General features: G+C 42.5%; 1 protein-coding gene across 2 annotated transcripts in view; it reads right to left on the bottom strand.

Annotated features, from left to right (window-relative positions):
- Reln (reelin) overlaps positions 1-16,877 on the bottom strand; it is a 457,134-nt gene that overhangs the window by 386,128 nt on the left and 54,129 nt on the right. For both annotated transcript variants that reach the window (XM_031380095.1, XM_031380094.1), the window contains exon 2: positions 11,220-11,330. In XM_031380095.1, coding sequence (XP_031235955.1) covers positions 11,220-11,330 — 111 coding nt within the window. The remainder of the gene's footprint in view (positions 1-11,219; positions 11,331-16,877) is intronic.

Consider the following 16,877-nt stretch of genomic DNA (forward strand, 5'->3'; position numbering starts at 1 on the left):
ATTGTTTCTATTTCCATTTTTAGATTCTGGATGGTTTTGCTCATTTCCTTCAGCTGTTTGATTGTGTTCTCCTGTAGTTTTTTAAAGGATTTTTGTGTTTCCTCTTTAAGAACTTCTAGCTCTCTATCTGTGTTCTCCTGTATTTCTTTGAGGGTGCTATTTATGTCTTTCTTAAGGTCCTGTATCATCATCCTGATAAGTGATTTTAGATCTGCATCTTGCTTTTCCGATGTGATGGTGTGTCCAGAATTTGCTATGGTGGGAGAATTGGGTTCTGATGATGGCAAGTGACCTTGGTTTGTGTTGTTCATTTTCTTACGCTTGCCCCCCCCAACCCCCGCCATCTGGTTAACTCTAGTGCTACCTGCCCTTGCTAAATCTGACTGGAGCCTGTCCTTCCTGTAATCCTGGTTGTGTCAGAACTTCTCAGAGTCAAGCTGTCTCTGTGATCCTGTGATTCTGGGATCCTGGGATCCTGGGCTTGTTAGATCACCTGGGAGTGGGGCTTCCTCTGTGTGTTGTGGGACTGGCTGCAGAGTGTGCGCCCAAGGTCTGCTCAGAACACTAACCCAGACAGACCGGAAGGAACCCAAGTCACTGGGCTGGTGGAGTTCCTGTGTGCCTGGTCCTGTCTTCCCAGTTACTCCCAGACTTCAAAATAATTTATTAAGATAAGGAGGATATTACTTATGAGGAAGGGGTGATTAATTTCTTGAATGAATATAAACTGGATGACCAAACCTTAAAATTGGTGAAAGAAGGAAAAGTGGAAGAGAGATTGATTGATTGATTTCCCCCATTCAGGCAAAATCCAGTAAACAAACTAACAACTATGTCAGTGACAACTCCCTCAGTCCCCTCACTGGAGTCTGCTTCAGAGACATATCCTCCATTGCCTGAACATGATCCTGAAACATAGGGTGAGAGATCTTTAATTATGCACTAACCAATTTATGTAAAACTCTGGAAGAAGAGGCAGCGTTGGGCAGTCACTGCATACTATTGTCTCAAAAGGCAATTAAAGCATTATTACCAGGTGATGGTGGTGCACGCCTTTAATCATAGCACTTGAGAAGCAGAGGCAGGTGCATCCCTGAGCTCACAACCAGCTAGGGGTATAGAGTGGGTTCCAGGATAACCAGGGATATATAGAGAAACCCTGCTTGAAAATCCAAACTAAAACAACAGTCCCCCCAACCATACAATTACTTGAATCTAGACGAAAGGAGGCATTTGGGTATCAAGTGGGTCCTTCACTGTCTTTAAACAGTGCCACAAGCACTATAAACATAAGAGGACAAACCTCTGGAATGGACTTATTTACACCGTAAGGGTCAAGAAATGTGTTTACTATTCTCTTCTTGCTCAATTAGTAAATCAGGGAGGACCCAATGCCAACAATGTATGAGTTTGATCCCTGCTGCATTATCTTACCCTTAACCAACAATCAGTTTTTAAGGACATTATAGAACTCTACAGATTTTCAAATTTCATTTGCAGACTACCATACAAGGATAGAAAATCATTATACAGCTTGTAAGCTATGGGATTTTTTTCATATGAACTAAATTCATTATTACAAAAATTACTCAATCTTCCCCCATCTCACAGAGAGGCACTTATTTTATTGATAGCTCATCTAATGGTATAGGAGGGATTCGTGGTCCAGATATTCATCAATTTATTAATACTTCTTTCTCCTCAGTCCAACTACTGGAAATGACTGTTTTGATTCATCTATTAGAGTTAATTCATAAACCCTTGAATATCATTTCAGATTCTGTTTATGTTGTGGGAGTATTTACAGCAACAGGCTCATGCTCTTGCCACTCTTCTCCTCCCTGGTTTTACTGCAGAAGAAAGTATGAAGCTGATCCATTAGCTGGCCAATGTTACTTCTCCAGAGGAAGGTCAGGAAGGGGTCTGCATCTGTCATTGCAAAGGGATCCACTGAAACATTATGGATTCCTCGAGCCCCAGGCCATCAAGGACAATGGCAGAGGGCAAGGAGGCACTGGAAGTTACCAGAAAGATAGCAAACCTCCAGCTGAAGAGCAAAAGGAGATAATGATGACATCCTCAGAAGTCAAGTCTGCCTCCCTGGGGCCAAGTTAAGGCCCTGTGCAGCAAGGGAGCAGTTACTGTGAAACTCACAAAGCCTACGTCGCCATAGAATCTCCTTTTAGAGAGGCTGTCTGCTTTGCCTTGCATCTGCAGGGAGTGCCTCTGAACACGCGTGAAGTTCCTCAACCTCCTTTGTTTGCACTTGTAAACTGGATGGGTCCAGCTCCTGTTATCTTTACCAATGACTCTGTGTTTCTGACAGAATCTTGGGACTGTAATAGACTCAATCATTCATATGGAGAAGGGACTGTGTTTAATTTGTCCTTGGGATTTAAATCACTTCCTATGTGCATAGGACATCATAACATTTGCAGTCCTATTAAAGGAACTGGAGAGTGACTGCCTGTGAATACGTTTTTCTTTTGGACTATTATAGAAGACTCTAGATAGTGATATCAACTGAAAAGTCTTGTAGAGACATTGGAAAACAATAAAAAAATGTATATTTTAAAATGGAATTATGTATGTGGATTCTAGTTTTCATAACTACACATACATAAATACATGTTTTTACTTACTTACAGACAGACTTCCCTTTCTTTCTTTCCTTCCTTCCCTTCTTTTCTTCCTTTCTTTGGGGCAGGCATGTACTACTGTGCATATGGCACTCAGAGGACAATTTATAAAGCTCAGTTCTCTCTCTCCACCATGTGAGTCCTGGAGATAGAACTCAGGCTATCAGGGTTAATGACAGGAGCCTTCACTCACTAAGCCATCTTGTTAGTTCCTGAATTCTATTCTTTAAGAGCATCTGAGAACTGATGCCAGAACACCTGGCCTTAGTCCTCACACTTGCTTTGCCTCATGCCACAGCTGCCATTTGAGCTTCCTCACCTTCTTTTCTCACCTATACATGTCAACTGGATGAGCCTGGCTTTCCCTGTGGTCCACTCCTGCCCCAAATTCTTCAGGTAAGAAAACATCAGTTACAGTCAACATCCGCTGCCTTTCTCAAAGACATAACTCTCACTTCTAACAGTCTTTAGATAATGCCTACTTTGATCATAGAAGATATACTAAGAACTTGAATGGATGATCTCATTTAAGCTACACAATAGTTGTGTGAATTATGAGCCTAAAGTGGGAATTTCTGGTTTCGTTGGAGACTCAGTTGTGACATGTGGTATTTTTCTGGAACTGTCTTAGGAGAGGATGTTTTGCTGAAGTAGGCATGAGAGGATGTTTCACTGAGAACAGACATGTAGTGTTTTTCTGGAAGCTGTTTGATGAAAGGAATGTGACGTTTTGCTGGAGCAGACACTTTGAAAGAACACATGATGTTTGGAAAAAGTATAACTCAGAAGACAGTGGATGACTCTCTGGTGTTGGTTCGCCTTGCTGTTCTTCATTTACAATGCTCTGGCATTGGTTCACCAAGCTGACCTTTGCTGACAGATGATTTGGCATTGGTTTGTCTTGCTTTCTTCACAGATCATTGCTTGTCATGACTTCATAGAGATAAACGCTCCAACGAACTTCTGGTGGTGTTCTGGCTGCTTCTCGCCACTTCGGTGGGCTCATGCAGATCCATTGGTAGAGCCTTGTGGCTTCTTCTGGATACAGCGAGCAGCTATTGCTGATTCTCCTTTGGTGTTTTGCTAGTGGACTGGACTGTTAACAATGAAGATTAGAATAGCCCCAAAGAACTATTTCTAAACAAGTTCATGTATGTGTCCATTGTCCTATTAACCATCTTCCTCCCCTATTTTTGGTCAGTGGGTGATAAGGGAGGTTAAAGCATTTAAGAACCTGCCTTAAAGTAGGTTTTTAAAAAATATAAGCCTACATAGGACACTCTTATTCTAATTTTTTCAAATGCAAACAACAGCATCTATGGAAGATGAACCAGCCACCTAAGTTAACAAACAAACAAACAAACAACACAAACAGTTGGTCAGCTGAGTTGCTGGCACCAGAGATCATGTAATAAGCTACCACAGGAAACTGCTCTTCTCAACTCATCTACCTCAGTTCAGTTCTTATGCCCTTAATCATCTGTATTGGCAATGTGTTGATTAATGATTCCACTTTAAATTTATCATACCTACCCTCTAGGAAATGATTTTTCAGCTATGTAGGACTTGGGAAAAGTCTCTGAATTCCTTTCAATGTGTCAAATACTAACCAGATAAGGTTTTTTTTTCTTTTCTTTCCTTGATGATGGTAATAGCCCCTGCTATACTCAACTGTAATGAATAAAGCCATGCTTGAATTAATACCCAGCAAGCAAGGAAAATTAATTGTGGTGCTGACTCTTGTCAGGACTGCTCCTTGTCCCACTGACTAATTTGTTTAATTAACCTAGAGTTTTCTTGTTAATTACAGATGATTTACCATACCCAATAAAAGGTCATGCCTTTGAATTACACAATGATACTTATTTTACATTTATTTTGTATCACTTTATAATAACACAGACAATAAATGTAACCAAATCTTTCTGGGTAAAGTATTGCCTTAGTTTTGGCTAGCAAATGAATATGCCCACAACAAATGAACCCTACTTAATAAAATTGCTAGTGGCTATTTTGTTTTTATATATAAATAATAGACCCTAAATATCTATCTGCCCATATCCAGAATGTGTGTGGTTCATAGACCCAGACAAACAACTAGAACTGACTGATTATATCTAATGGTTAGTGGAAGAAGGGCTACCAAGTAAACATTTGCAAAGTTGTAACAGTGTTCTACTTAGTCCTCTTATGAAGCAAAACCAGAAGTGAGCTTAATAGACCCTTATGTCTTTAATAGTAACAAAAAATTTGCATTGTAGCAATGAACCCTGGTATTAAATCTAAATCTACTGATGAAGCACATATTTATATGAACCAGAGACCAATGTAATAGATCCAAAGCCTGTCTTAAAACAGATATTTTGTTTTATAAATATAACTTAGCATTAAATCATAGTTTTATAGTCAAATAATGAAATTAAAAACTTTGTTTTTTAGATAGGGTCTCTGTATAGCCCTAACCATCCTGGAACTCACACTATAGACTGGGCTGGCCTTAAACTCAGTGATGTGCCTGCCTCTTCCTCCTGAGGGCTGGGATTAAAAGCATGTCCCACCACTGCCAGACTGAAGCTAAGAACTTTTAATCTAATACTTTAACATTTTAATGGATTCTTTGTGAATTTCACATCATGTACCCTAATCTCAATCATTTCCTTGTTCCTTCATATTTATCCTGCATCCTTAAGACCTTCTTCCTAAAGAAAACAAAACCAAAAAATCATCTCATCATGGAAGCTGTAGTATGTCTCATTGTGTCACAGAGTACACCCTGTTGTTCAAACAGCTTCACATGGAGATGTTTGTTGCAATGAGTCATTGGTCTGGTTCCAGGCCTCTGGCTTCTGCCACACTGTCAGTACTGGATCCTCACTGGGACTCCTCTCAGACTTCCCATTGTTACCCTGTGACATGGAGATCCTGCAGTCTTAACTCCTCAGGAACTGCCCTTTCACAGCCTCTAGAAGTTCATAGAGGAGATAGACATTGGAGTGGCCAGCTCAAAGCCCTGGATCTGGGCCTAGATGGTAGCTTGGTTGGTCTGCCTGACAGTTCTCCTATACTTGTGCAACCAAGACCACACTCCCACTTTGCCCAGGCAAGGGGCAGGGCCAACACTCCTCTCTGTGATAGCCCACAAGGGGTGGGGCCAGCTCCCCTGAGTGCCCCTGCTGGTAAGGGGTGGAGCCAGCTCTGCTCAGCCCTCAGACATCTACATGGCCATCCACATGTTCTCTGGTGGTGGGCAACATGCAACAGACAATGACACAGAACCCTGTTGCTGCAGGGTCATGGGCCCAGACAATGCCCTGGGCAGGAGCATGGGCTGGGACTTCTCCATGGCCTCAAGTAGCCCAGGCTACTCATACCAGGGCATTCCTCACCACCCTCACATCTCCAGTTCTACCTCTCTTCATGGTGCACAGATCATTACACTTGTCTGTCTCTCTCATCTCTCTGTCTCATACTTGCTCATCATAGTGGTACCTACATGGGCTGTGTCAGCAAAATGTTTGTCCAACCCAAAGATTCCAAAGGAAATAAATCCCTGACCAGTTAAACACAGTGCAGAAAAACTTTAATTCAACACAGAGTCATCTAGTCTCATGGTTGAACCACAACCAACTAGAGACAGGAGCAGATATGCCAGTGATGAGAAGCAAACATAACAGGGCCTGCCAGTCGGCTGTGGCCTCCACTGTGCAGGTCCTGCTCTTCTTCCTAGGAGAGCGTGTAGCTCTGGGAGGCACAGTGACTCACACAGTGGTCGGTTTTTTCAAAGGAAGAAGGCGTGGGAGCACTGGTACTTGCATTTGTTACTGTCTCTGCTGATGGAAAGTGTACTTCACCATTTCCCCAGGAGCAAGAACAGCAACAGCCTTAGCATCTCCTATTCTGTCTCTCTTCATAGCACACAAACCACTGCGCTTCTCTCTCCGTTATCCACCACCTACTTGCTGGCTTCCTGAAGCTCTCTGCTCGGCTTGGGCTGCTGTGCCCAGTGGTGTTTCAGTGCATCCTGGCTCGCCTGGGCCTTACCAATGCTAATATTTTAAAGGTAGTATTGGAGCTAATTTATAATCATCAGTTAATATCCATTAAAATGATTCAAAGAATTCTTAAGAGAAAAACACAAAATAAAACAAAACTAAGAACATACTTCAGGATCTATTCACTAGAGCTCCCAACCCCCAAACTTGGATTTCATCAAATCTTACCATTTTAAAAGTTTTATAACTTAAATGATTCGATGCCTAATTAGTACCCCTGAAAACCAGAGAGCAATGAAAGATACTAGGAACTCTAAACATTTAATGGAACAACTGCTAACATGTCAGATGTGTTGGCTGAGCAGGACAAGTTTATAGAGGCTTAGCTATAAGTGTAGTCACTATGTATCAGATGTGCCAGCCTGCTTCTCAGATCCTAGAGCCAGAATATCAAAAATTGAGTAAATCTCTAGCTTTTAGAGCCAGAATATTAAATATTGAGTGAAATGAATTTTGGCTTTGGCAAAGGAGCAGTTATATATGAAAGGATATTCAAATGTCCCTTCATTGAGCAACTACAAGAAGCCTTGAACATTTACATGATTGTGCTGGTATTCAAAGCCAAAGACAAGAGGGAAATGCTTTTCTTATTTTTTTTCTGGGATACACAAAGAGAAATCCATAATTAAGCATCACACTTCCCCAGGGCAGCATGTTTTCTTCGGCTGACTAGCAAAGGGAGGCATTTCAAACCAGGCACCACTGTGCTACTGCCATCTCTGTGTGGCTATTGTTTTAATGTATTTCTGGCTATTAGGCATTTGTCTATTTTTGGTCAGTGAGGCATGCATTTTATTTAAAGAATTCTGGTTTTGCATAAAAGGCGGTAGTTACGTTAGTAGAACTATGTTTCTACAACAGTATCTGAAGAATAATTATGGCCTAATTTGGACTGTTCTGATGTGCATTTGATATTCAAGAGAGTAGCTGGAACTTTAGTGTAATTAATACAATTAAAATGAACTCTAAGTAGGAAAAAGACTGCCTGAATATCTATTTAAACTCAGCTATATGCTTTGCCTTATTTGTCACAGCTAGTTAAACATGTCCCAGGCTAATCCTAGGATACGTTGGAAATGAAAAGCAAATCACGCTTACTATTCCATCAAAACAGTCAGAGACTAATGACAAATTATGCATTCACGATAATTCTTGCTCTTTTGTTCTGCATCAAAGAATAAATACCACATTACTTTAGCCTCATCCTGCCATAGTCCTTCAGCTACTCTAAAACAGAAATTTTTTAAATTTTATATTCCATAAATTCCCTCTACTTGCTCTTATGTATGTATATGGTCATTTAACTACTGTCTATCCACTAGATTAGTGGAAATAGTCATTAAAATCACCCAGGGAATTGGTTTTTGAGAAATGCCTGATAGGTTCCCCTACTCTACCCCATCCCAGTCTGTTTCACCCCATCTGCAGTAATCCTAGAACTATACAGATGTGTTCTGCATTATATGTATATGTGTTTGTATGTAATATACATACACACATATAACACACACATAGTATATGTAAATGTGTGTGTGTGTGTGTGTGTGTGTGTGTAGAAAGTGCAGCAGTGTTTCATTCCAGTTTAGTCACTCACACTGTACTCCCAGTACTTGGGATGCTAAGATAAGAGCATTGCCAGGAGTCAAGAACAACCTGGGTGACTGTGATGTTTAATACTGTCAACTTGATGGAACTGAGCATTACATGGAAGGCAAGCTTCTGGGCAGACTTGTGAGGTACTCTCTTGATTAGGTAAACTGAGGTAGAAGGGCTACCCTAAAAGTGGATTATATCATCCTGTGGGATTGGGTCTTAGACCACATAGATGACACCAGACAGAATGCATGTTGAGCACAGCACTTGTCCTTCCGGCTTCCTGACTGCTGATCCAATGTCTGCATACCTTAGGCTCCTGCACCAAGACTTCCTCCACGGTGGATGGAACCCTCCAATCAGAAACCCAAAGAAACTCTTCCTCTCTTGAGTTGCTTTAGTAATGGGTTTGTTTGCTTTTTATCACAATGAGGGGAAAGTAACTTAGAAAGCTAACTGACCCCACACTGTGCAGCAAGGAGGGCCTAGATGAGGAAAGGTTTGACTTCCAGATTAAACCCCCTTGAAGGACCACTGTAGTCTGTGATGCCACCAGAGGCCATGTTGGTTCATGCTGCTGCCCCAGGTCATGAGGAATCCTGAGATCCATGTGAAGGTATGTGTTCTGTGCCACTACCAAATACTTCAGTGATGTCCTCAGGCTTTGCTGCCTCCGGGAGCCATCTGGATATGAGTGGTACGTCTAAACACCTGAGGCCACCTTGAAGCCCATCACCTGTGTAGTCTCTGAGGGCCACGAGTGGGTGGATGGTCCTTTACAGCCATAGGGCCATGTTGATTTCTGTGGCCCACATTGCCACATGGTCTGTGCTGTCCCCTGAAGGCATATTGATGTCTGTGGGCACAGGAGAACTCGCCCTAACCCTCACCAGCAGCTCCACATTGGCATCTGTGATAGCATGGGCATGGGCAAGCTGGCCTGTTTTCCACTGTTGATGGCTTCTGGTGGGGGTGCAGGTGGAGAAAGACTCACCTTCTTATGGGGGGCTAGCCACCAGGAGTTTGACCGTGCCCTGGTGAGTACACAATCAACACAAAATGAACTTGTGGGCACTCTTGGGGGGGATGGGGAAGATACATGGTAGGGGCAGACATGGGATGACTAGGAGGTGAGTTTGATCTGGATGTATGATGTGAGAATCCCAAATAATCAATTTTTAAAACAATACATGTCAGCAAATTAAAATTTTTCCTGGGATCTTTTCTATTGAACACATTCCCAATATCAAGCTCAGCATGACAGTGACGTGCCTTCTGGGTTCCTTTAAATCCCAAGGCCAAGGACCTTCCCTTGGGTAAGCAGAGTAGTGATGGAGCTTCAGCCCTGGTATTCTGGACAGAGGTTTCTACAGAGGAAAATGCTTACCTAATAAATAACGTGAGCACAGGTGGCTTTGGGTAATGCAATTCTATCTTTGCCCTCCCCACAGCAAGGAAAGCACTTTGTAGTTTTATGATTTTAGCATAAGACCAATGATTTTAGGTCTTACACAAACAGATATTAAATCTGCATTTTTTTATTCTGAATACTCTATTTAATTCCATGTTGATGTGACTGCAGCATATGGGTAACACAGGGATTTCCAAATTGGAAATCCTTTGGGGATTAGTGACCCTCATGTAGCTTTCTGCCTCTCCAGAGAAGTAGTCTGCCAGGTCTCTGGTTTAAGAGAAAACACTGTATTTGAATAGTTTAAGTATTAAGTGACATCCTTTTATAATTACCTGTAGAATTAAATTATTTTTAACAACTACTGCTAGTTCACTCTGCAATGCTTTCTTGTTAAATACTATGGAAATATTCACTCACCTCTGGACTGGAATAGCTATTCGTGAAAACTGAATGATGCAGGGATGTCAAAGTCAATTCTGTCAAACTGAGTAATAAGCTCAGAAGTTTACACTGTCCCCTCAGAACCCAGTCTAACCATGGCAGTAGACAGACAGAAGGACAGAAGAGAGACAGAAAGGATGCCAGGGAAAGCGTAACTATCATTTGATGTTGGTGGGAATGTCAACACATGAAACCACTACAGACATCAGTATGGTGGTTCCTGGAAACCCTGAAACAGAACTGTCATATAGTCACTCCTAAGTATATAGCAGAATGGCTCTGGGTCAGCATACCACAGAGATACATGTGCACTCCTGGTGATGTCTGCACTAGTCACAACACAGGAAACAGAGCCAGCCTAGATGTCCATCAACAGTAGAATGAAAAAAAACTGGTACACATACATAATGGGACTTTATGCTGTAAAGTGAAAGCCTGACCAATCTGGGAAAATGGATGCAACTAAAATGCATTATGTTTAGTGAAACAACCCAGGTTCAGAATAATAATAATTATGTCCTCAGATATGCAGAACCTAGACTTAAAATTTTGGGTTTATTTATAAGCCATGAAACTAGAAAGCAGATCATGAGGTGGGAGGAAAACACCTTGACAGCGGCAGGAGACTGGCAGCCATGGAATGCACATGTAAGAAGGCAAAGGGAGAATAAATGGGGGAGGACCTCTCAGGAACACCTGAGGGCACAAGGGAGGACAGTGAGGGAGGAGAAGGAGTAGAATAATATAATTCAGGACAAGAAGCCATGAATGCTAAAGAGGAGGGGGAGGAAGGAAAGGGAGGAGGGAAGGAGAAGGGGAGGGAGGGAGGGAGGGAGGGAGAGAGGAAGGGAAAAAGCAGGGAATTGTCTACCAAGACCACAGTTAGCTGAGCATTTACACAGCAGTTCAATCCACCCATTTCAAGCACAAACATACACAAATGATTTTACATTATTTTCCCCTTTAATAACAATAACAAAAGCTGAATACTTTCAAAACTGATTGTTCCCAAAATAAAACAGATGACATAAGTGTATAGAATCTTGACAATTCCTGGCACCTTCTAACAGGATAGCTTACCAAGTCCAAAGGCGCTGGAGCCTCCAATGCTCTGAGAAGACTGGATGCTTGTCGAGGTGTAGAGTCCCGTCACCAGCAAGCCGTCAAAGAAGGTGCTTGTTGAAATGGTAACTGAAATACAGGAAGGGAAAAGAAGCCTCAGCTCATACACTGAGAGTGCGCAGGTACACTCTGGAGTACTATGTGTGGTCACTAGCCAATTAACCAATTATTTCTGCCCTGTCTGTAGTGTACATGTATATATATGCACATACACATATATACACACTCACACACATATACAAATTGCAGAGGAGACAAAAATCTCAGGACTTCAGTGCTTATAATTTTATAACTGCTGGTACTGAATTTAGTACACAGTCCTATTTTTTTTGCATCTATTTACACATTTCCAAGCTCCACTAAAAATCGGAAAATGATGCACCCTTGGATAGCTTGCTTCCCTCATCTCCACCCCCAACCCGGAGGCCATCTAAGGATGCCTAGAGTTTCAGGCGTCATGATAAAACACTATTCCATACTGTGGGAAACAATCTCGTGGTGTCTGGATGAAGAGCCGAGAAATGCCCCGTGATGCTTGTCATGGGCCTGCACTTCACACTATTCTGCATGACCAGTCAGCCTGCTCCTCTTGGGAACAAGAACGGGAACTACTGTGTCCTTTATGTTTCAGAACAAAGTCTGCAAGAACCAGGGTCTCCATGGTTCCTCTGAAGAAGGTGGCTAGAGTAAATCAATGTGCGAGTCACTTGGTCCCACCCTAAAACCAGATCATGATTTCCTCTTGGCTGGAATGGTGCTGCTTTCCTAGGTCTGATAAGACAGGGATGGCGCCCTTTGGAGGAGGGAGCAGGGGAAGTTAATGCTGTTATGTTGGTGGTGCCCAGATCGAGGCCGCCATCCTGCTTGCTGACAGTAAGGAGAATGGTCGGTCACATTAACTCTGATGAGATGGTTTAAATGAAACACTCCGGGATATCCAGTGAGTAGAAATAAATGGTCTGAAACATTCTCATCATCCAGCATCAAATAAGACATGTGTATGATAAAATAGCTTTCCATCACACCATCTCCTGAATAGTACTGGGTATTCAAACGCATTGCCTTTCCATCTCCTCATGAAAATAATAGTCCATTTCAGTGTTGGCATCTAAATCAGTCATCTGGGCTCCAGGCTCAGCAGTCTACATGTATCTCATCTAATTGTCAAAGCATGCATGTGAGAGGAGCACTGTTATTACCACAGCATAAGAATGAGCAGTATAGGGAACAGAACCAAGTGCTATCACCTAAATATTTCTGGTTCTTACTCTATTTTTACTTCTATCACCGTGACAGAATACCCTGATGAGCAGAAACACAGAAAAGCAAGTGTACATGTGGCTTTCAACCCCAAGTTACAGTCCATCATTTTGGGTTAGGTAAGGCAGAAATTCAAGTAAGCAGTCAGGTTACATCCACGGTCAGAAGCAAAGAGGCTACCGAATGCACCCATGGCACTTGCCAGTCTACACCTCTGCTCAGCTAGAGTTCTTCAATCTTGTACAATTCAAGACACCACACACACCCAATTACATGGATTAACTATCAAGACAACCACCAGAGACATGCCCACAGGCCAAATTGACACAAATAACTCTTCAATTGAGATTTTTCTTCCCAGAAATTAACACAACACTGTCTATCTGATTTCTCTCCTGTTTTTTTTTTTTTTTTTTTTTTTTTTTTTTTTTTCCTGTTACCTCAAATCCCAAAGTAGCATACTGGCCAATATCTTATAGCTCTTCTACCAGGTTGTCACTTGAAGACAATTAAGGGAAAACAAAGCAAACCACCCCAGCAGTCAGTAAGACTGCTGTTAGTGAGAGAGAAGGCGGCCAGGCGATGACTCCTGGGCAAAAGTAGGTGAGATGAGTATCCTGCCCTCCACTGGGACCAGGTATGTACACTGGCTTAGGAGACCCACTTCATATCTGAGTCTGAATCCCTTACCTATGGAATAATATCCTAACCCCGGGGTCTCTGAGTCTGTTTTGCTCAACCCAAATCCCATGCTTGATTCTGCTGAAGCTGATTTCCCCTGCTTCAGTGAGTTCAGAGAGATATGAAGACCGAGAGACAGGGATGGAAAGACAGACAGATGGGGGATGGGGGGCGCGGAATGAGCTTAGCCCCGCCCCAAGTATGTTGGGTGTTTCACCCTCAGCCTCTGTTTACATTCTGAGACAGGATTTCATTAAGTTTCCCAGACTGCCCTTGAATTTGTGATGTGCCTACTTCATCTTCCCAGAGAGCTGAGACTATAGGCCTGACTATTTCAACTGAGATTAATTTTTTGCTCAATTGCTTTTGTGTCCCCTGGCTTTCTGAGGTTTGGAGTGAAAGTTCCTTCCTATTAGGATGCCCTTATTCACATCATATTTTAACATTGTGTTGTAAGTCAGTCTTCACACAAGTGACACCTAGCCTACAGTGACTCCTGTGACACCTAGCCTACAGTGACTCCTGTGACACCTAGCCCACAGTGACTCCTGTGACACCTAGCCTACAGTGACTCCTGTGACACCTAGCCTACAGTGACTCCTGTGACACCTAGCCTACAGTGACTCCTGTGACACCTAGCCTACAGTGACTCCTGGGTCTCCACATCATTGTAGTCAGTAAAGAGGCAATAATTATGTTCTAATGCACATGGCCTAGATTCTGTGGCCCTTCTGTACTCCTTTATTACTTTGTCTCTGGTTCCAGTAGCCAGGATGCTGAACCTGTGAGGGTGTCTGCTATCAGAGGCAACCCTGAATTTGAACTTCAGCTCTCTCTACACTGATCAGTAAGAGACTGGAGAGGGGTGTCTTATATTCCTCATTTGTGAAAGTGAAGACACTGAAATATATTGGAAAAACTAAAAACCACTGTATCTACTATGGTGCTCCATCTTCTAAACACAGTACTATGCAGCAGTAAATAATCACTTTCCACCTTTCCTGCCTCTGATCCATGAACACAGCCTTGCTTTCTCCCTGAGAACAGAATCCTGTACAGAGAGCCTTTCCAGAAGCCTATCCAGTTCCTGGATAGTCTACATCAAAGTGCAAGGACCTTCTATATACCTCCTCCCCTGTGCCCCAGCTACCCCATCTCTAAACACTCCCACTAAGTCAGAGCTGTGAGCCAGTGAACCCAAGACAGGCACACATCTCTAGCTTATGTATCTGCCCTCCCTCCCTCCACAAGTCTTTCCATGTTCACTCAATGCTTGTGTGAGTGTATGCAGACACTCTTGGAGAAAGGTTGAGTACAAGAACCTTAGGTGACAGTTCTTTACTCTATTGTCCTCAGAAATGCAGCACTGGTCCCAAATGGGTGTGCCCACCCAATAAAAAAGACCCTCCACATGTTGCCAAATGATAAATCCAAGTCACTGACAGCCACAGGCGGTGCATAGTTCTTTACAGCCTGAGAGGTCTGCATCACTGAACTGCTGGGAAAGTTTGTGATTCATTTGGGTGCTGAGGCCAAGATCTGCCAACCTTTCAGATTGTCACCAAGGCCACTAACCCCTGTCCCAGATGTCCCTCTCACCAGGCCATGCAGTACCCCTCTTGCATATTCCAGTTTTTAACTCCACCACATTCAAAGGCCACCTTTGAACTCAGTTCTGTGTGTTGCTCAGATTCTTGGGTGTTAATGCAGCAAGATTTATTGAAGACAGTCTAAAGTAAGGGGCTTAGAAGGGCCGATTCTATCACCGCCTTCAAGCTTCAACTCAAATGCCACCCTGTATTCTCTGAAACTGCAGACACCCGTCCATCTCCACCACACCCAACTCCTTTAGTTGAGTCTATGTTTCTCCTCTTTTTTCTCTAATTATCACCACATAACAAAGTGTACTAATGTATCTACTCACAGTACTTCAATTCCGTTTACTATAACTCTTGTTCTGTAGAGCAATGTAACCACCAAATCAGGCACTTATAGTGCATTTGTTTAGTAAAATCTCTTGAGTGTCTAGATAAAGTCATGAGACTCTTAAGTGCTTGATAGATACTTAGTGAATTGATAGTGAGCAACTCATTCACAAAATAAATAAATAAATAAATAAATAAATAAATAAATAAATAAATAATGTGGGGTTGTCTCCTCTTCAGCCTGTTTCCCAAGAACTGTGCTATAAATTCTACACTTCAGGATTTAGGTCAGCTGAATTCCATTTGGAAAATACACATGAAAGAGAGAGAGAGAGAGAGAGAGAGAGAGAGAGAGAGAGAGAGAGAGAGAGAGAAAGAGAGAAAACCTGTCTCTTTAGTAAAATGTTTTCTAGAAGACAGAGCAATCAGAGAGAAGTTAACCAAAAGACTAGCCAAAGACATTAGCAAAATTAAAAAAAGAAGAAAAAAAAAGAAAAAAAAAGGACAGGTTAACTTATGTATATGTTAAGTTCTCAATTGAAGAATGTTGACATGGCCATATTAAAAACTTTTCCTTGTTTGAAACAAATTTATTATAATCATCTCCATTTGCTAGACCTGAAAATTTAAAGTTGTTTAGAGGTGAGAAATGCACTTTACTCCCTTACACACCCCCAAAAAGCTCCTCTACTGGTGCTGGGGAGCAAGCATTGTTTTCCTTCTCTTTAAGCAGACAAGATGCAGAATCACTTGTTTTCTTTCTCCTATCTATCTATCTATCTATCTATCTATCTATCTATCTATCTATCTATCTATCTATCTATCTACATTTATTTTTAAGAAAGGGAAAATGTATCCCCTGCCCTTGTGGAATTTCAGACCTCCATGCTAGTATCCATTACTAAAGAAAACAATGGGTCTTCTTTGTGTGAGGAAGACCCAGAAACTCTGGGGCCCTCTCATTCCCAACCATGGACCCCTTGGTGAGCACTGAAAGCGCCCAGCAGGCCACAGCAAGGCTGGAGGCATGCATTGCCACAGATCAACTTCCACAAATACAATCCAGGTGAGTCTGGGACAGCTGGGCTGAGGCATTACCACTTAACAGAGGAGCCAGGGATTCTGGCCAACTGTCAACTCAAATAAACTGCGGGCACTGTTCAGAGAGCAGACAGGGTCAATACTGCAAAAAATCCAAGACTAGAGATGCTCTCATCACATCCCTCCTGTGGTGTAACCAGGCTAAAGAGCTCCCAAGCAGCCTGTGGTCATGAAGACCAATTCTTCAGCAGAGGAGCTGAAGAGATGTGGTGGTACCCTGTGTCTTAGTAGTTTGAAGCCACCTGGGTAGGTTAATCAAATGCTCACCTTCTTAGAAATAAAAAACAAAAGACATAGTAACAAGCCTCCACTGCATCCAGCTTGGATTGTCATGCAGGAAATCTCAGGAGGCCTGCAGCCCACATGTTCTTGAGGACTGGAGTACTCCAGAGACCACACAGCATTCTGGGGCTCTGAACCAAGGCCTGGGCACAGAAACTGTCAAGAGCATCCTTTACCATGCCCCTCTTTCTTTTTAACAAATGCTTCCTCTTGTCTCAGGGCTTGAGATTCCTGGCTAATGTGCCAGGATGTCTTGAAAAGAAAACGCAGAAATAAAGCAGTGTCTATGCTTGGAGGCCGCTCTGGCTGTGGTCTCTCTAGCTGCTATTCCCCGATTTACACTCCATCTTGTTGAGGCCTCACACCC

This window comes from Mastomys coucha, unplaced genomic scaffold (genome assembly GCF_008632895.1).
Source record: "Mastomys coucha isolate ucsf_1 unplaced genomic scaffold, UCSF_Mcou_1 pScaffold19, whole genome shotgun sequence".
Lineage (NCBI taxonomy): Eukaryota > Metazoa > Chordata > Mammalia > Rodentia > Muridae > Mastomys > Mastomys coucha.